Raw genomic sequence first — 20,924 nt, forward strand, 5'->3', positions numbered from 1 at the left:
ATTGTATTTCCTTACGGTTAATTTTTTGAAAGGGAATGTCTGGATTACATAACATCCACATTTTTAAGGCTTTAGTATATATTATAATTATTGCCCTAAAGAATTTCACACAGTTGCCAGGAATTTTATGCAAATATTTCAAGGTAAACTTGTTAGCTTTAGTTATTTTAATTTTCAGTGATCTTTGCTAATTTAACGTTTGGAAAAAGTGAAGTCATTGTAATATTATCACACTCTTCTTTATTTCTAGTGAGCTTGAACATGCTCTCATATTTATTAGAAATAGTAATGGTTTTTCCATTGTCTTCAATGACTTTTCTCTGTAGTATTGTCTTTTTATTTATTAGGTTGTTAGGATTTTCCTTATACTTTACCATATTTCCTGCTATATTGCCACTGTTTGTTGTTTTTCTTTCACCCTAACCCTAATTGTACATATGAATATATAATTTCTTATTAGTCCTAAATCTAGAACTCCCTCTTTTCAAAAGTTACTAAATACTCACTTACCTACTACCGTGTAGTTCTCCTGGATTGTTTAAATTATTTCACTTTTTAAAACATAAAGGATTTTATTTAGAGGAAGTTGTGAGATAAAGGATATAACTCTTCTATTTTTCTTCCAGAAAGTTAATTACCCCAGATAATTTTATTGTTAAAAGATGCTTTATAGTAATAGACTTAAGGCAAACATTTAAGAGGATTTGTAATGACTGGATATTGCTTCTGTATAGATTGTGTAGCCTCATAGTAAGAACAAAAGCAAAGACATCTACTTATACAGAGACTAATATCTTCAGAAAACTGACGGTGTCTTTTTTATCTTAATATATAATAAAATGCTTAATATATGAGAGCATAAATATTTGGTGAATAAATAAATGAAAAATGAGCAGTATTCTGTATAAATTCTTTATACCTTATTATTATATATTACTGAGAATTTCCTCATGCTTATTTTTAAGGACTTTATGATTTTCCTATTTTATTATACTTTTAATTTATTTATTTTTGGCTGTGTTGGGTCTTCGTTTGTGTGCGAGGGCTTTCTCTAGTTGTGGCAAGCGGGGGCCACTCTTCATCGCGGTGCGCGGGCCTCTCACTGTCGCGGCCTCTCTTGTTGTGGAGCACAGGCTCCAGATGCACAGGCTCAGTAGTTGTGGCTCACGGGCCCAGTTACTCCGCGGCATGTGGGATCCTCCCAGACCAGGGCTCGAACCTGCATCCCCTGCATTGGCAGGCAGATTCTCAACCACTGTGCCACCAGGGAAGCCCTATTATACTTTTAAAAGTGTAAACTTTTAAAATTAGCATGTAGATTTCATACTGTCTAAACCTGCTGCTGCCACATTGGAAGATGGCTTTTAGCCTCATGATCTTCTAGACCGAGGTCCTTCGGATGGACAGGGCTGGTCCCATGAGATGCTCGTGCTGGTTTGTCTCATGAGGGCACCATGGAAGTTTCCGTTGTGATCGGTTACTCAGGCTGACCTTTCATCTTGACAAAGACATGGGTTATTAGTTTGAGCTTCAAGAGAAAGTTTTACAGAATTATCAGTTGAAAATCACCTTATCACTTCTATGGATGAAAAACAAAGAAATGGAAAATAGGTGTTTTTGCTGATTCACTGGCATGGACTTATGCTTTAAGTGAGTTTGTTTCTATTTCATGATAATGTAAAACCAGATATGCAAATTGATTTATTCATATATATGTTTAAAATGACTATTTCATGGGAACCAAAGTTATTTCAGGAAATTAAAGGATATATTGAATACTAAGCCTTTGATAAGTATATTTTCATTTACTTTTTAATACTGGGGTATAGGACTAACCCAATATGATTACCTTTTACCAGTTAAAAGAACAATTTCTTGGTTTGATTATAGATATGAGTTGCATTGACTCACCTATGTATTTTTTTTCTCTTTAGGCAGTACTTTGGAGGTATAAGTTTTCTCAGCTTAAAGGTTCTTCGGATGACGGCAAGAGCAAAATCAAATTTTTGTTTCAGAATCCAGATACTAAACAGATTGACGCAAAGGTAAACTGAAACTCATCACAAAGACCACCTCTAGCTACATTAATGCCATTAAGAAAGAAGGGAGAAAATTTAGGAAACCCAAAAGTGCAAAAACACACGTTCTCTATTTTTACCTTGGAATATACTGCATGGCCAAAAGAATAAATTCACTTAAAGATTTTAATGGCAAATTTTCACTGAAACGCATATCTTAAAATAAATTACACACAACAAGTTGCATTTCTTAGTTTTAATTCCCTACAAACTGTATTTGTGTCACACTAAAATAATATTCCGGGAACTAAAACAGTCACCTTCTTGATGGTTTCACATTCTAAAGAATAATTTAAAATATTCTGACTCCAGTTTATCATCATTTATTCCCTCTTCAGATATGAACACAAATTCCTGAAGAAAAATATTTTTTAATCAATTTATGTTTTCCCCATGTTATTCTATATTAAATAAAATGAATAAATGAATGATTTTTTTGCTTTGCTCCATGCAAATTTTCAGTATTCTGAAATTTATTAACTATGTTGTTTTAACTCATCAGAAAGATTTACTACTTTTATGCTTATGAATGTATATTTGTAAATTTTCAAAATCTGAGTGATTTCCTTTACCCTTCTGTGAAATTCACAGCAATAGTCTTTGGGTTAGAATGAGTTATAAATATATTATTTCAGTGGGGAAGAAAGAATGAATAACGAATACCAAAGTGAAAAATCAATTCTATGGAAATGAAAACTGAGACATAAATTTTCAACTCTGGATTAAAAGCACCGTAATTCTGTTACATTCTTGTATGTATTCAATCCAGGGGGAGTCTTGGCCTGCCATTCAGAGTCTTCTGAGGACCGAGCCCTCCTGACTCTCCCATCCACGTCTCTTGCGGCCCTGCTCTGTGTCCAGACCAGAGGCCCTCATTCTCCCTTTAACAAGACAATGCCTTTCTGGCCTTATACATCTGTCCATGCTTTTGTCTGGACTTTTCTCCTTAGGCCCCTCAGCTCTTGATCTGAATCTCTCTACAAATACCCACCCCTGCCTTACGTTTGTCTCTGACTCCCCCTGGGCTGCAGGCTGTTTAAGGGGGGCTGTGCAGGCAGCTCCTTTCTGCTGACTCCTGTCCTCCTGCATTTCTTTAAAGCTTCCCTGTTCCAAGTGGTCTTGCCTTATATTTGTCTCACATCAGTGTGGACAGAGGCCTGGGTAACTTCACCTGCTCTGTCTATTTGCTTGTCTCCTAATTCTCACGTCTACAGCCCATCACAGCCCGTCCCTAAGTGCAGAACTTTCTATGGGGCTACAGCACCTCTGCCTTCCCCTCCGGCTGCCGTGGGCGGATCATTACTCTGTGTCACTTACACCGCTCTTTAACCTGGTTCTTAGTGATGCTATAAACAGTGCATTACTATTGTCCAAAAGTATGTATCTGTAGCTTTTGGTGGATTTCCCAGTCTTTCACACACAGGACAAACCCTAACACGGGTGAATGGTGTTAATGTTGTGTTGGCAGTTCTATACTCTTCTGGCGAACGTGGAGTGTCAGCCACTAGTTGACACGTTTGATGTGATAAGTTCCTTCTCTTCTGACATTTTCAGTGTGCTAACAAATCCTTAGTTGACAACATGAAGCAAAAAGGATAAATGTAGTGAAATGACTACTACCTGTAGTATTTAGGCTTCAGTTTAACGTGGTGCATATTATACACGCACCTAATTATACTTCCTTAACTTTTCTAGTCATTAGTTTTCTGCCAGCTTCTAAATACTACTCTTTCTGTTTATAATGTTTTAAGCAATATTTCATAACTTCATTTAATAAGAAATAGTTTCAGAAGATATTTATGGAATGTTTTTCTTGAATTTAGAGGCAGTGATTATTTTTTAACATCTTTATTGGGGTATAGTTGCTTTACAAGGGTGTGTTAGTTTCTGCTGTATAAAAAAGTGAATCAGCTATATGTATACATATATCAAGGCAGTGATTTTTAAATAGTGAAAAGAGCAGTCTTAAAACCAGTGGGAGAATCTGACCTTTGGTGAGTTGCCAAACTTCTTTAAAGTCACCATCTCCTTCTATAAAATGAGAGAGAGTAACACCTCCATGGGTAAAACTGAAAGCACCAAATTAAATATGGAGACTGTTTAACAAGTGACACTCACCAGTCAGAACAGTGGCCAGCTCTATAGAATTGTTTAGCCGTACTGGTGTGTATCACCTCGGCAAATATCATAGAAATTATATTAGATTAAAACTAGTACAATTGCTAACTATGCTATAACCTTTATAACCGCAATTTGTGAGCAGTAGTCAAAAGCACCATCACCGGAGGAAAGCAAGGAGAATGCCAGCATGTATCACATCACAGGACTCATGGGACCATCTATCGTAAGCATGGCTTATGGTTGAAATTGATGTCATCTGAGAATTCAATGTTTTCTCTGTTTAGGGCAGCACTTTTTTTTTTTTAATGAGAGAGTAGGCAACATGATATAGTGGAAAGAAAATTAGGGTCAGGTAACCTTGAGTAAAAAAAAAATCTCATCTTTACCATTTCCTGGCTATATTCCCAGGGGCAATTCATCACCAAATTATGACTTCTACCTTGCAGGGAAAGTGTAAGGAATAAATACCCCTGGTACCTAGCATATGGAAGACACTCGATAAATCACTGATGAATGATTTCATCTTTAAAGAATGTAGCATAACAACTAAGGAAGTATTAAAAAAATAGCAGTATTATTATGAGGAGAGAAGTTAGTAAAGGTGATTACTTAACATATATAGACTGTTTGTCCTTCCCACATTTAAGAAATTCAAGTTTATAACCACAACCCAAATTTGTGTCATTTTTCACATGCTTTGGACAGGTTCTGTGTTTTGTTCATTTCTATTAATTTTTAAAATTTTAATGTGGGAAATTTGGGCTGTGTCCATGTCTCCAAGTCAGGGACAGGAGCTTCTCCTGTATATTATATAATATAACTCCTCTTAATTTATGTATGTTGTAACATTGGTGTCCACTCTGTGTGGTCATTGTTCACTAGCATGCCTTCTTCACTAGATCAAGAACTTTTAAGCACAAGGAGTGTGTCTTACAACATTTAATCCTCAGGCTTCACCTGATGCTTGCCTGCGACCAGGCAAGTAATAACTGTCTGTGTTTCACTTCATTTAATATTTCCTGGTACATTATTGAGTCACTCTCCCCAGTCTCTTTTTCATTTAGGCAAACAAAATTAGGTAGTCATAATCTGAATGGATGGATGTTGGAAGATAGGAAGAAGTATTTGGAATTTACTCTGTGTAGCAGTGTGCTGAATCTTTTATTCTGATTAACTATTATTTCCTTTCGTTCATTTTTTAAAATCTTGGTTTTATTTATACTTTCCTTCAACATAAATAAAATGCTGTAGAAATATTTATTTTAAAACATGTTAGAAAAATGTCTTCTGGGAAAAGTTAACACAGTTACCAAGGCATCAGAAACAAACCTAAAGGCCATATGGACGTAAAAGTGTTTGTGAACTCTTCCAACTCACAGGAAGTCATAAAACTAGAAGATCTTCCATGTACCCTTCGTCCAGTTTCCCCCAGTGGGTAAACCTTATGTAACTATAGTATAATATAAAAAGCAGGAATTTTAACATTGACGCAATATGTGTATATTTCACGTCAGTTATAGCATGTGTGAATTTGTGCGCCCATAACCACAATCAAATACACAATATACCCTTTATACAAACCCCTCACTCCCACCATTCCTAGTTCCTAGAAGCCACTAATCTGTTTTTCATTTCTATAATTTTGTCATTTTGAGAATATTGTATAGATTAAACGTACACTATGTGAAATTCTGAGATTGACTTTTTTCATTGAGCATAATGCCTTATGTATGCATATTGATCGTTTGTTCCTTTTTATTGCTGACTAGTATTCCATGATATGGAATATGGAATATGGACCTCATTTTGTTTAACCATTTATCTGTTGAGGGACATTTGACTGCAGTGTTTAGTTATTGCTGCTATGAATAATAGCGTACACACTTCTATGTAGACGTGACATTTCATTTCTCTGGGATAAATGCCCAGGGAGGCAGTTGCTCAGTCATATGGAAAATGTTCATTTAGTTTTAAGGAAAACGCCAAATTGCTTTTCAAAGTAGTGGTGACATTTTACATTCCCACCAGCAATGTATGAGAAACCCAGTCTCTCTACATCCTCACCAGCATTTGAAATGATCACTACTTTTTATTTTAGCAGTTCTCATCATAGTCTTTTGTTTCTGTTTTTGTTTTTTTGCGGTACGCGGGCCTCTCATTGTTGTGGCCTCTCCCGTTGCGGAGCACAGGCTCCGGACACGCAGGCTCAGCGGCCATGGGTCACGGACCCAGCCGCTCCGCGGCATGTGGGATCTACCTGGACCGCGGCATGAACCCACGTCCCCTGTATCGGCAGGCGGACTCTCAACCACTGTGCCACCAGGGAAGCCCCCTCATCATAGTCTTAATTTGCATTTCCCTAATGGCTAGCAATGATGAATAACATTTTACATGACTATTTTCTCTATATATATGTTCCCTTTGATGAAATGTCTTTTCCCGTTTTTTGCCTATTTTCGAATTGTATTTTGTGATTTGTTTTACTTAGAGTTTTATGAGTTATTATGTATTTTGTATATGAGGATTTGTTAGATGTGTTGTTTGCAAATATTTTTTTCCATTTTGTAATTTATCTTTCATCTTTTTAACAGGGTATCTTGCAGAGAAATTAAAAAAATTTTACAAACCCAATTTATCAGTTCTTTTCTTAAAAATTATAATTTTGGTGTCATGTCAAAAATTCTTCAGCACGTCACAGGTGCCAAAGGTTTTCTCCTATGCTATTTTCAAAATGTCTTATAAGCTTGCCATTTACAGTTAAATATATGACACATCTGAGTTCATTTTTTTCTGTAAGTTGTGGGGTTTAGCTGACCTTCTCTGTTTTGCCTGTTTTGCCTGTGGTTATCCAGTTACAACAGCATCATTTGTTGTAAAGACCATTCTCCTTCTATTGAATTATTTTAGCAGCTTGAAAATTACTTGGTCCTACCTCTGTGGTGCTGTTTCTTGCAGCTCTCTCTTTGCCAGTATTATACATTCTTGGATACAGTAGCTATATAATAATCCTTGAAATGGATGATTCTGTCCACTTTACTGTTATTTTTCAGAATGTGTTAGCTGTTGTAGTTGCTTTGTATTTCCACAGACATTTTACAATTACCTTCTCTATATCTATGAATAATGTCACTGCCCCTTCAGTAGGGATGGCATAACCTATATATCAATTTCAGGAGAATTGACATCTTTACTATGTTGATTTCTTAAAGCAATGAAAACATAATATTTTTCTACTTTTTGAACTTTTGATTTATTTCTTCAGTATTGTGTAGTTTTCATCATATAAATCCTATGCATGTTTTCTTAGATTGGCATTTAGGTAAATCATTTCCTCTTTTTTTAAGGGAATATAAATGATATTTAAAATTTTTTATCTTTCAAATATTAATGCTACTATGTAGCAATATAATTAATGATATATATTTACATTGCATCCTGAATCCTGGATATATATACGCACACACACACACACACACGTATATATATATATATATATATATATATATGCACTTAGTTCTAGGTCTTTTGTTTCTATTTTTGATGTTTAAAATTCTTTGCATTTATTTACACAGATTATTAACACATGTGCAAATCAGGATAGATATGTTCCTTTTTTCAGATCCATATCACATTACAATCTTTTTCTTGCCTATTTTGTTGCCTACAAATTTAAATACCATATTGAATACCAGTGGTGAGAGCAGACATTCTTCATTTGTTCCTTATTTTAGGGGAAAGTCATTTAGCTTTTCACCATTAAGTATGATGTTAAATTTAATGGTCTAATAGAAATTTTTTTCTCAGGTTGAGTTAGGTCCCCTCTATCTCCATTTTTCTGAAAGTTTTTACTATGAATGGGTATCAATTAATACAACGTCAATTTTCTTGCTTCGCTTGACAATGTAGTGGTTTATGTCATTGATTTTCAAATACTGACCCTGTCTTACGTTTCAGGAATAAACCCTACTTAATGATGTGGAATTTTTATATATATTGTTGAATTTTATTTGTCAAAATTTTAAGTATTTTTGCTTTTACATCGATGAGAGATTTGGTCTGTAGGTTCTTTTGTTGTTGGTTTTTGCTTATTTTATTTTGCTTTGTTTGGTACTGTATTTGCCTGGTTTTGGTATTGGGACAAACTGTCTTTATAAAATGAGTTGAAAATGTTCCTCCTCTTTTACTTTCTGGAAGATATTGTGTACTATTTTTGTTGATTCTTTCTTTTTTTAAAAAAAACATCTTTATTGGAGTATAATTGCTTTACAATGGTGTGTTAGTTTCTGCTTTATAACAAAGTGAATCAGTTATACATATACACATGTTCCCATATCTCTTCCCTCTTGTGTCTCTCTCCCTCCCACCCTCCCTATCGCACCCCTCTAGGTGGTCACAAAGAACTGAGCTGATCTCCCTGTGCTATGCAGCTGCTTCCTTCTGTTTTACGTTTGGTAGTGTATATATGTCCATGCCACTCTCTCACTTTGTCACAGCTTACCCTTCCCCCTCCCCATATCCTCAAGTCCATTCTCTACTAGGTCTGTGTCTTTATTCCCATCTTACCCCTAGGTTCTTCATGACATTTTTTTCCCTTAGATTCCATATATATGTGTTAGCATACAGTATTTCTTTTTCTCTTTCTGACTTACTTCACTCTGTATGACAGACTCTAGGTCCATCCACCTCACTACAAATAACTCAATTTCATTTCTTTTTATGGCTGAGTAATATTCCATTGTAGATATGTGCCACATCTTCTTTACCCATTCATCTGTTGATGGACACTTAGGTTGCTTTCATGTCCTGGCTATTGTAAATAGAGCTGCAATGAACATTTGGTACATGACTCTTTTTGAATTATGGTTTTCTCGGGGTATATGCCCAGTAGTGGGATTGCTGGGTCCTATGGTAGTTCTATTTGTAGTTTTTTAAGGAACCTCCATACTGTTCTCCATAGTGGCTGCATCAATTTACATTCCCACCAACAGTGCAAGATTGTTCCCTTTTCTCCACACCCTCTCCAGCATTTATTGTTTGTAGATTTTTTGATGATGGCCATTCTGACTGGTGTGAGATCATATCTCATTGTAGTTTTGATTTGCATTTCTCTAATGATTAATGACATTGAGCATTCTTTCATGTGTTTGTTGACAATCTGTATATCTTCTTTGGAGAAATGTCTAACTCAAAATGGATTAAAGACCTAAATGTAAGGCCAGACACTATCAAACTCTTAGAGGAAAACATAGGCAGAACACTCTATGACATAAATCACAGCAAGATCCTTTTTGATCCACCTCTTAGAGAAATGGAAATAAAAACAAAAATAAACAAATGAGACCTAATGAAACTGAAAAGCTTTTGCACAGCAAAGGAAACCATAAACAAGACCAAAAGACAACCCTCAGAATGGGAGAAAATATTTGCAAATGAAGCAACTGACAAAGGATTAATCTCCAAAATTTACAAGCAGCTCATGCAGCTCAATATCAAAAAAACAAACAACCCAATCCAAAAATGGGCAGAAGACCTAAATAGACATTTCTCCAAAGAAGATATACAGATTGTTCATTCTTTCTTAAAGGCTTAGTAGAGCTCTCTAGTGGAACCATCTGGGCCAGGAGATTTCATTTTGAGGATTTTTAAAAATTATGAATTTAACTTATTTAGTAAATAGCTATTCAAATTATCTATTCTTATCAGATGCTTTGTGGTAATTTTTACTTTCCAAGGTCTTCATTACTTTTATCTAAGTTGTCAAATTTGTGTGTGTAGAGTTTTCCATAGTATTTCCTTATGGTCACTTTGAAGTCTGCAGATTCTGTAATGACACCCCTGAGTCATTCCTGATACTAGTAATTGATGTCTTCTCTCTCTTTTTCTGTCAGGCTTGCTACAGACTATTCAAAGAACCAGGATTACTTTCTCATTTATTTTCTCTATTGAGTTCTGTGATCAATTTAATGAATTCTGCTCTTATCTTTCTTATTTACTTCCTTTTGGTTGCTTTGGATTTATATTGCTCTTCTTTTTCTGATTTCACACGGTGGGATTTTAAAATTGTTAACTTGAAACTTCCTTGTTTCTAACATAAACATTTAATTCTATAATTTCCTTCTTAGAACTGCATTCACTGCATTCCACAAATTTTGATATATTATGTTTCTGTTTTCATTCAATTCAATGTGTTTTTGATTTACCTCAAGGCTTCCTCTTTGACAGGTGGATTTTCTTTTTAGAAGTGTGATGTCTATGTTCTAAGTATCTGGGGATTTTTGTTATATTTATAGAATTGATTACTAGTCTGATACAGTTAGTCAGAGAACATACTCCATATGATTTCACTTTTTTTTTCTTTTTCTTACAGTCCAAGATATGACCTTATCTCAAATACTATACTTGTATAAGACAAAATAGACTTTAAAACAAAAATTTTCCAAAGATAGAGAAGGGCATTATATAATGAAAAAATGGGTCAATTCAACAAAAAGTTATAACGATTGTAAATATATATGCATCCAACATCAGAACACCTAATATATAAAAATATTGACAGATCTCAAGGGAAAAATTGACAGAAACACAACAATATTAAGAGACTTCAATATCCCACTTTCAGGAAACCTAAGAGTTGTATTTTTTGAAAAGAAAAACAAAATTTAAAAACTCTTAGCTAAAGAAAAAAGAGATCTACTCAAATAAATAAATTCAGAAATGAAAGAGGAGACATTACAATGGATAACACAGAAATAAAAAAGGATACACCAACAAATTGGATAACCGGGAAGAAACTGATAAATTCCTAGAGGCATAAAAACTAAATACTGAATCAAGAAGAAATAGAGGGCTTCCCTGTGGCACAGTGGTTGAGAGTCTGCCTGCCGATGCAGGGGACATGGGTTTGTGCCCGGTCCGGGATGATCCCACATGCCGCAGAGTGGCTGGGCCTATGAGCCATGACCAGTGAGCCTGCACATCCAGAGCCTGTGCTCCGCAACAGGAGAGGCCACAAAAGTGAGAGGCCCGCATACCAGAAAAAAAAAAAAAAAGAAGAAAGTCTGAACAGAATAATAACAAACAAGGATTACAAATAGTAAACAAAACTTTCCAAAAAGAAAAGCCCAGTACCAAAATGCTGCATAGGTCAACTCTAAAAAACATTCAAATAAGAGTTAATACCAAACTTTCTTAAACCCTTCTAAAATATATAAAACACTCCTAAAATGAAGTTATGAAGCCAGCATCACCCTGATTCCAAGTCCAGACAAGGACAACATTAGAACAGAAAACTACAGGCCAGTATCCCGGATGAACACTGATACAAAAAGCCTTGGTGAAATACTAGCAAGTCAAATTTGAAAGCATATTAAAAGAATTATGTAACATGTCCAACTGAAATTTATGCCCGGGATATAAGTATGGTTCAACATACAAAAATCAATCAATCTGATACCCCACATTAACAGAATAAAAGATAAAAAAATATATATTTCAATAAATGCAGAAAAGCATTTGATAAAATTCAACATCCTTTCATGATAAGAAGTCTCAACAAAATAGGTACAGAAGAAACATCCATCAACACAATAAGGCTATATTTGAAAAACCCACAACTAACATCATAATCAATAGGGAAAAACTAAAACTCCTTCTTCTAAGATCTGGAACAAGGCAAGGATGCCCACTCATGTCACTACTATTCAATATAGTACTGAAAGTGCTAGCCAGAGCAATTAGGCAAGAAAAGGAAATAAAAGGCATCTAAATTGGAAAGAAAAAAGTAAAGTTATTTCTGTTTGCAGATGACATTATCATATATATATATATATATATATATATATATATATATATATATATATATTTTAAAAACCTAAAGACACCATAAAAATTGTTATAACTAATAAACAAATTTTACAAAGTCATAGGATACAAAATTGACATATAAAAGTCAGTGTAATTGCTATGCACTAACAAGGAACTATCTGAAAGGGAAATTAGGAAAACGATCTCATGCACAATAGCAACAAAAAAGAATAAATTACTTAGGAATTAACTTTAAAAGGTAAAAGACTTGTACAATGAAGTTTATAAAACATTGATGAAGGAAATTTTAAAAGACACAAATAAATGGAAAGACAGCCCATGTTCATGAAATGGAAGAATTAATATTGCTAAAATATCCACATTACCCAAGGTGACCTATAGGTTCAGTGAAATACCTATCAATCATAATGATAATTTTTCCAGAAATAGAAAATATCCTAAATTCATATAGAATTTAAAAAGACCCCAAATAGCTAAAGCCATCTTGAGCAGGAAGAACACAGCTGGAGGCATCACACTTCCTAACTTAAAATTGCATTACAAAGCTATAGTAATCAAAACAGTATTGTACAGGTATAAATATAGACATATAGACCAATGGAACAGAATAGAGATTCCAGAAATAAATCCACACATTTATGGTCAACTGATCATTGACAAATTTTCCAAGAACATACAATGAGAGGACAGTCTCTGTAAAAAATGATGCTGGAAAAACTGGACAGCTACATGCAAAAGAAGGAAATTGGACCACTATCTCACACCACACATAAAAATCAACTTAAAATGGATTAAAGACTTAAATATAATACCTGATACCATAAAACTCCTAGGAGAAAACATAGGGGAAAAACTTCTTGACATTGGTCTTGCCAATAATATTTTGGATATGACTCCAAAAGAATAGGCAACAAAAGCCAAAGTGGGCAAGTGGTACTATATTAAATTAAAAAGCTTTGCACAGCAAAGAAAATAATTTTTAAAAAATAAAAAGGCACTCTACAGAATGGGAAAAATTATTATTTGCAAGCCATGTATCCAATAATGAGTTAATTTCCAAAATATATAAGGAACTCATACATCTCAATACCAGAATTACAAATAACTCAGTTAAAAATGAGCAAAGTGTCTAAGAGACACTTCTCAAAAAAAGAAACTTAAATAAGTAACAAATATACGAGAAGTTGCTCAATGTTTCTAGTTCTCAGGGAAATACAAATCAAAACCACAACGAGATATCACCTTACACCAATTAGGGCGACTATTATCAAAAAGACAAAGGATAACAATGTTGGCAAGGATGTGAAGAAGGGAACCCTTGTGTACTGCTGGTGGGAATGTAAATTGGCACAGCTCTTATGGAAAACAGTATGAATATTCCTCAAAATAATTAAATAGGATTGCCACATTATCCAGCAATTCTACTTCTGGGTATATTTCCAAATAAAATGAAATCTGTATCTTGAAAATATATCTGCACCCCCATGTTCATTACAGCACTATTCACAATAGTCAAGCCATGGCAAAAACCCTAAATGTCCTTTAATAGATGAATGGATAAAGAAAATAGATCATATAGATGGATAGATACATAAATACATAGGGATAGAGGTATATGCATACACATAAAATGGAATATTATTCAACCTTACAGAAAGAGGACATCTTGTTGTTTGTGACATGGGTGGAGCTGGAGTATATTATGCTAAGCAAAATAAGCAAGACACAGAAAGAGAAATACAGCGTGATCTCACTTAGGTGTAGCATCTGAAATAGTCACGTTCAGAAGCAGAGAGTAGAATGGTGGTTCACAGGGGCTCGGGGGGAGGGGGAGGGAAATGGAGTGATGTTCGTCCAAGGGAACAAAGCTTCAGTTAGATAAGATTAATAGAGAGCTAACGTATAATGTGATGATTGTACGTAACAATATTGAATACTTGAAACTTACAGCGAGGATAGATAGTAAATAAACCACCCCCAACACACACTATAGTAGTCATAGAGGTGATGATATGTAAATTAGCCTGACTGTGGTACACTTTTCACAATGTATACATATATCAGAACATCAAGTCATGCACCTTAAATACATACAGTGTTATATGTCTAAACTATCATAATAAAGCTTTACAAAAGAAAACTTGAGCCAATGTTTTAAATATGGACACTGTTGCAGTGTTTCTTTTCTTTTAAAAATGATTTTTAAAGTGATAAAATGATTTAGCAAATGGACTCAGATCTTGCTATATGTGATAAGTAGACAACTTTAAATAAAACACGCTCTACTAGTACATTAATACATTCCCGGTTACAAGGCAAATAGATTACAACCAGAGTTTACTTAACAAGAGATATTGTTTGTTTGGGGAATATGAGTGTTTGAGTTGCCATATGTACTACAGTATTAAAAGTTCTAAGTAGTGTTTAAATTTTTGGTTGTGAAAAGTCTCAGAAATACTGAAAAAAGACAGGAGTTGGGGAAACATACTTTGCTTTTGTTGTTGCTTTTGTTGTTTTATGGCTATAGAAGGACAATGTTATAATACAAAAGCCTGTTATATTTTTTCTCTGAAAGTAGAAATTCATAAATTCTCACTTCGTTGCTCAGAAAGCTTAATAACTTTCCCATCTGTTTTCCAAAGCCTCATTAAACTTCCCAGAACTTTCCTAGTAGAACAGGGAATGGTTCCCAATTGAAATCATGAGTAATATTGTAGTTATTTGACAATTTATTAAAAAGCTCATTTTACTGTATTGGGTACTTTTTAAAAAGTGCTTAATTTATGTTGTTAGTATAGGTACTAATACATCAAGGATTACTACTATATACTCATAGTTGTCCATAACTAACTTTTCCAGGTAAAAAATACATTTTTTGTTTGCTAGTTTTAACATTAATTATCTTTAGGTATATCTATTTTTAAGTTGTAATTTGATAATATGGCTAGACAATCCCCTGACTTCAAAACAGGCTGCCTTCTAAAATCATTGTTGTCGCTTTATTCATTGAAATTCATGACCATTCCCCCCATGAAAACACTGTTATAATATTTCCTAAACTAGTGTGTATAGCATATTAATCTTAAATTACTGGATTTGAGGTCTGGCAGCCAAGGCAGTATTTTTTGTACAATAAGAGAAAGAAAAAGAAAATTGCTTTTTTATTTAGTGGAACTGTGCAGAGTTTGGAAACCTTTCTGAATAGAATTCTTCCCCAAAACCCTTCCCTGCCCCCAATCTCCATGGCCTCAGAGACTTCAAGCTTCCATAAGAGACCTTCTCACACAATATAAGGTTTAGTAAGCCTTAAATCAGAAATTGAGGATTGAGTTCCAGTAATGCTACTTTCCAGCTATTCTCTATAAATCTTCATTTTCTCATTATAAATTGTGGATAAGTGTCTGCCTAAAAGGGTTACCCTTGGGACAGTATGTTCCCTGGTTTGAAGGTAAAGACTGAATATATAACACAGTGAATGGAATATTTTGTATGCTCAGTAAGCATCTGTCAAAGATTCCACTGAAGAATTAATGATGTGCTGAAATTTGCCTTTTGGAAGAAAATAACCAGTCATCTAAGCAAATTCTTATTCGGCATTTGAGGTCTCATAAATTAGGATGTTTAATATTCACAAAACAGGACAGATATTGAGGATGAAGGATCTCCCTCTGCATAAAAGATGAAGGATCAGCTTCCTACCTATCCTGCTTTTCACAATTTCTGACTCTTTTTGGCATCTGGAGCCAAAGGTTTTCCAAAACGCCAAGACCTTTCTGCTTTCACTGGAAACTTTCCAGAGCCCCAGATGTTTAGATTATGGGGAAGAAAAATGAGGACAGGGCAGGCTCCTGCTTGGTAATGCAGGTCCTTCATCAATCCTGTTTGGTGGTGCCTCATAGTATAGAAGAAACTGGAGCAGCTGGCAATAAATCAGGGAAATTAGTAATTGTGTGAGTATATCTGTGTGTGTGTCTGTGTGAGTTGTATACCACTTATTTCATCTAAAATTTTATTTCAAACGATTGGATTAGGAAAAGTAATATGTCATAAAGGAGAACTCTGTACAGGATATTCCTCTACCTTTAAAAGAGCTCCTAAACTCCTGGGAATCATAAGGGTTCTGAATCATGTTTATTTCTCACTGAGAAGGTTTTTTCTCCTTGTACATAATTTATTTTTCAAGCCTCTTATATTCTCCATAGGGATATTGACTTTTATTTACCCACGTGTGTTAAGAATCCAAATTATTCTCTAACTTGGTAAACTAGAAAACTTAAACTGGCATTTATTAGGTAAAACAAATATATTAACCACCTCCAAAACAAGTAGCTGTTAAAGGGAACATGTCCATGGTATGATGCATTTTTCTTCCTTTTTGCCAAAAGTCACCATTTTTCTATCGAAGAAATGTAATTGTATTTTTATTTAATATAAGTAAAAACATTTTGAAAATCAGAATTTTAAGAATAAAGATACACTTGAAAGCATTTTCCAAGGAGGTAAAGTAAGTCGAAATAATCAGGTCTGGTGTTATTGTCTCATAATAAAAAAAAAGAGGAAAATTACAAAAGTCATGAAAGCATTTGAAAATGGAAAAAAATAAACTGAATTTTGACCTGAAAAATTAACTATTTGATTATGAAAACAGTAATTATTGGATCTATCTGGAAGCTCCCTGGGAAAGCCCCTATTTGCAGTGCTTATCATTACTTGACGTGACTCAGAACTTGTTCATTGGGAAAACCCACCCCAAGGTATGTACTGAAAACAGTTAGCAGCAATTTCTGTAAGACTACAGTGAACTGCGCTGGTGATTCCAGCTGTAACAGGTGTGAGGTGCTGTCTCGCTGTGGGCTTGACTTTCATCTCTCTGATGATGACTGATGCTGGTCATCTTTCCATGTACGTGCTGGCCATCTACATGTCTTCTCTGAAAAAAATGTCTATTCATATCTTCTGCTCATTCTTTAATCAGATTGTTTTTTTGCTGTTGAGTTATATGAATTCTTTATACGTTTTGGATAGTAAGCCCTTATCAGATATATAATTTGAAAATCCTCCTTTCAGATGCTCAACCAAAGATCTTGGCATCATCCTTGACTCAATTTTACTTTCAATCCCACACATTTTTTAACTGAAAACTTTACAGCTTCCCTTCTTTCAATCTTATTCCCAAAGAGTTTATTATCAACAGTGTGGCCAGAATTATCATTTTAATACTCAATACCAATTCTTGTCACTCTGTGCTGAAAAATCTCCAGTGGTTTTCCATGGCAATCAGAGTAGAGCTCATAAAGGGCTCGTATGCACTACAGTTTCTGGCCTGAGTTATATCTTTGACCTCATTTCCTACGAATTACTCCATGATTCACTCCATCCCAGCGCTGATAGTCCCTGGCTTTCCTCAAGCTCTCCTAGAATGTCTCTATCTCAGGGCCTTTGAAATTGACTTCTGACGGGAATGTTTCTCTCACAAACATCCAGATGGTTTACTCCTTTGTCCCGTTAGGTTTCACCTCCAGGAAAATATGGATTTCCCTGTCCTGCATGCCCTCCCACACTCTGCTCTCTTCCGTGCTTTGTTTTCTTGAGTATACTTATTATTATATTCAGAAATATTATATTTAACTTGTTTATGCCCTTATATGTTGTCTCCTGCCACAAGAATGTAACTCCCATTAGACCATTTTTTCTGTCTGTTCTGCTCACTATTTTATCTTTTCACCAGGAAAAAAGACTAGATGCATAGTAAGTGCTCAATAAATATTCATTGAATGAATGAATGATTAAGTTTTGAGGAGAATTATGTTGAGTGAGATTCCTGGGGTTCAGAAGAGCTCTATTACAAGGAGATGGTAAATAGCTCGGTGAACGTCACCTGTGGATGCTCAGTAGATAGGTACATTCTGTAGGTCAGAATTTACATTAGAAATGAGGGAAAGAGTGTTACTAGCGTACACAGAAATGCAAATTGAAGCCTTAGGAGTGGATGTGATGACCAAAGGTGACTACCGAGCCCGAGGGAAGATGAGTTGACTCTGGAATCAAGGACCAAACTTGAACACATCTCTGCCTCTTGTTTTATCTTCTAATTACCTATCATTTCCTGCCTACCAACATCCAAAAAAAGGCGTAAAAATTTTAAAGTGCCAGTCTGCATCAAATACTTGACATATAATTGACAAGGTATGAATCACTGAAAATATTAATCATCCCCAAAATATCTATATATTTAGATTATTTGTTTTTTGACAACCAAGATATAATCTCCAGTTTAATAAAGTATGGCAAAATTATTTTTGAGAAAAATTGTTATATTTTGCCTAGTTGCAACATTCAACAGTATTCTCCCCTTCACCAAGAGTAAATTGTATGTTTTTATTGTTTTGTTTTTTAATAATATACAAGCATATCTCATGCTTTCCAAAACTTTCCCATCCTTTTTACAGCTAGTGGATTTTTAGGGGTTGACACCGAACATATTCAAAATCTGCACCTGAAATAAGCTGGCTGCACAAAGAACGAAGGGGTGAATTTTGGGTTGAATTAAGGCCAGAGGAAACCTGCTAGGTGACCAATAACACATCGCGGTGACATGAAGCAGATTGCTAAAAATACTGCTCCTGAAATCATAATGACTGAGTAAAATCATTTTGAGGTGGAATCATTTTAGGAATTTACAAGTTAAACCAGATCTTTGCTGTTTTAGCATTTGCCATAGGAAACTGACTAAGATATTCTGAAGTTTTGGGGGGAATCACTTTGACAGCATAACTATTTCATCTAATTTGTACCAAACTATGAATCTATATTGTGGCCTACTGACCTTCTATTACATATCTGTGAAAGTACTCCTGAAGTGAACTATTTTATTTAAATAGCTCCTTGGTACATGACAGATATTACAATATGTCCTAAGTGAATGAATACTTTATATTATTTTCCATTGCCACATACCATGAATTGAAAACACCATCAGCAATGTGCCTATTAATTGCAATTCTGCATCCTTTATTACTAATATGTATTGATATAGCATCAGTTTCGTCAGCAATTCCATATGGTTTATTACGCTCTAGTTATCCTCTTTGTGACAAGTTTATCAAATCGACCTCATCAAGCACATATTTTTATTTTTCTTCTCTCAATCCTTTTGGAATTAAATCATTTTATGGGACTACTGATGGTTTTTCATAACAATATTTGTGACGTCAGCTTTCAAAACCTATCCCGAGCACCAACTCATGATTTTACAGCTAATCTGATATCATTTGTGGTTTGAAGTAACTTCTTTCTATTTTCACTTCAATATATATCATTTGGTGCTGCTGGTTGGTGCTACATTTCCTTAAGTATCCAAATGGGAAATATATTTCCGAAAATCCAAACGGTTAGTGAGCCCTGGCTATCTTTTTTTAACAACCAAGTATGATAATCAGAATTAATTAAATTTAAAATGAATGCATTCATTATATTTTGGAAGTGAACCATCTGGTTTCTAGGGCCTTAAACATTTATATCCCCTTGCTCTCAGTATTTCATATTCATTGTCCTATGACAAACAGCAACTTATTCTAGATAGTAGTGAAGAATACTTTTTAATTACTCCAATCCAAATTTTTCATTTGAATTGTGTGTAAAGAGATAAAAATACTTTTAAAACTGCTGATTCTCTTTACTTACACTATGTCAAAAGTAGAATTTTAATCTGGCCAAATATATTTCTATGCAGCATTTATCAATATTGAAAAGACTCTCATGGGTGATAAGAATGCTTAGTTCTTCTGACTCTTGGGCCACCATATTTTGCAGTAAATTGGCAATGCATTTGAAAGTAACATATTGAACAAAAATGCCTACAATTTCCATAAGTTAGATATCATTGATTCTAGTTAAGTTTATTGCACTTGAAAGAAAAACTCTAGCTATTATCTAGTGGTGTAGTTATTTTCCATTTAGTTTCAGGAAACTGTTTTTTATTTTATGTGACCCATCTCTCTTTCCCTTTCAGGAGCTGGAATTTTCGAATCTATTTGCTGTTCTTCACTGCATTCACTCATTCTTTGCTGCCAAGGTGGCTTGTTTGGACCCTCTCTTTTTAGGCAATCAGGCTACTGCTTCTGCTGCTCCCAGTTCCAGCATGATGAGCAAAGCCAAGTACATGACTTGACAGCCTGAGCTTGGCATCCCTCTTACTTTGACTTATAAAAATAATTATACTCGTCACTCTAGACACTGGAGAAGCAATCGCATCATCAAGTCAACAGTGAAGCCAAGTTGAAATTTCAGCAGAAAAGAAGAAGGTCATACGGATCTCAGAAGCATTTCTGTTTTGAAGGCCTCTGGGAATCATCCTGAATGAACAGGATAGCTTGCTCTCTATCGGTGGGTCAGTGCCAGTATGTTGCTTTCATCAGAAGAGAAGACGAAAGAATGAATGACTCGAGTATGTAAATAATATAAAAAATTGTAAGCTACATATAAATAAAAATACCCATTAAATGGTCATTTCGACAATTTAGATTATTTGGTATGACAAATACATGATGGGCCTGGTCAGGAACGAATGCCCCACCATTGCATCAGGAGCAACAGAAAGGAGACGGTTGCACAGAGATCAGCAGGCAAAAACCCTCGTCAAAAAGAAAGCACTTTAACTCACTGGGGTAGGTTTCTCTTTGTACCCTCATCCCATGATTTGACACTGGCACTCCAATTTTGTTTATCTTACTGTAGAATATTGCTGAGAATTGCAAAAGGATCATTACATTTTACCTATGGTAGACACAATGTGAAACAGACTATTTCTTCCTTGGGTCACTGACACGAGTGTTTTATTTGCAGCCAGTGTCATTCAAAGATGCCAAAATGTGTCACTTTAATGATGAATGAAGGAAACAT

The 20,924-nt window shown here is 34.8% G+C and overlaps 1 protein-coding gene across 1 annotated transcript in view; it reads left to right on the top strand.

The window, feature by feature from the left end:
• The window catches only part of SNTG1 (syntrophin gamma 1), a 399,274-nt gene extending 378,765 nt beyond the window's left edge, over positions 1-20,509 (top strand). The window contains exons 18-19 of the mRNA XM_081258736.1: positions 1,935-2,045; positions 20,035-20,509. Of these exons, the coding sequence (XP_081114862.1) occupies positions 1,935-2,045; positions 20,035-20,193 (270 nt within the window). The 3' untranslated portion in view covers positions 20,194-20,509. The remainder of the gene's footprint in view (positions 1-1,934; positions 2,046-20,034) is intronic.
• Positions 20,510-20,924: the final 415 nt, after the last annotated feature.

The sequence above is a fragment of the Mesoplodon bidens genome (assembly GCF_964165515.1).
Source record: "Mesoplodon bidens genome assembly, chromosome: 16".
Classification (NCBI taxonomy): Eukaryota; Metazoa; Chordata; class Mammalia; order Artiodactyla; family Ziphiidae; genus Mesoplodon; species Mesoplodon bidens.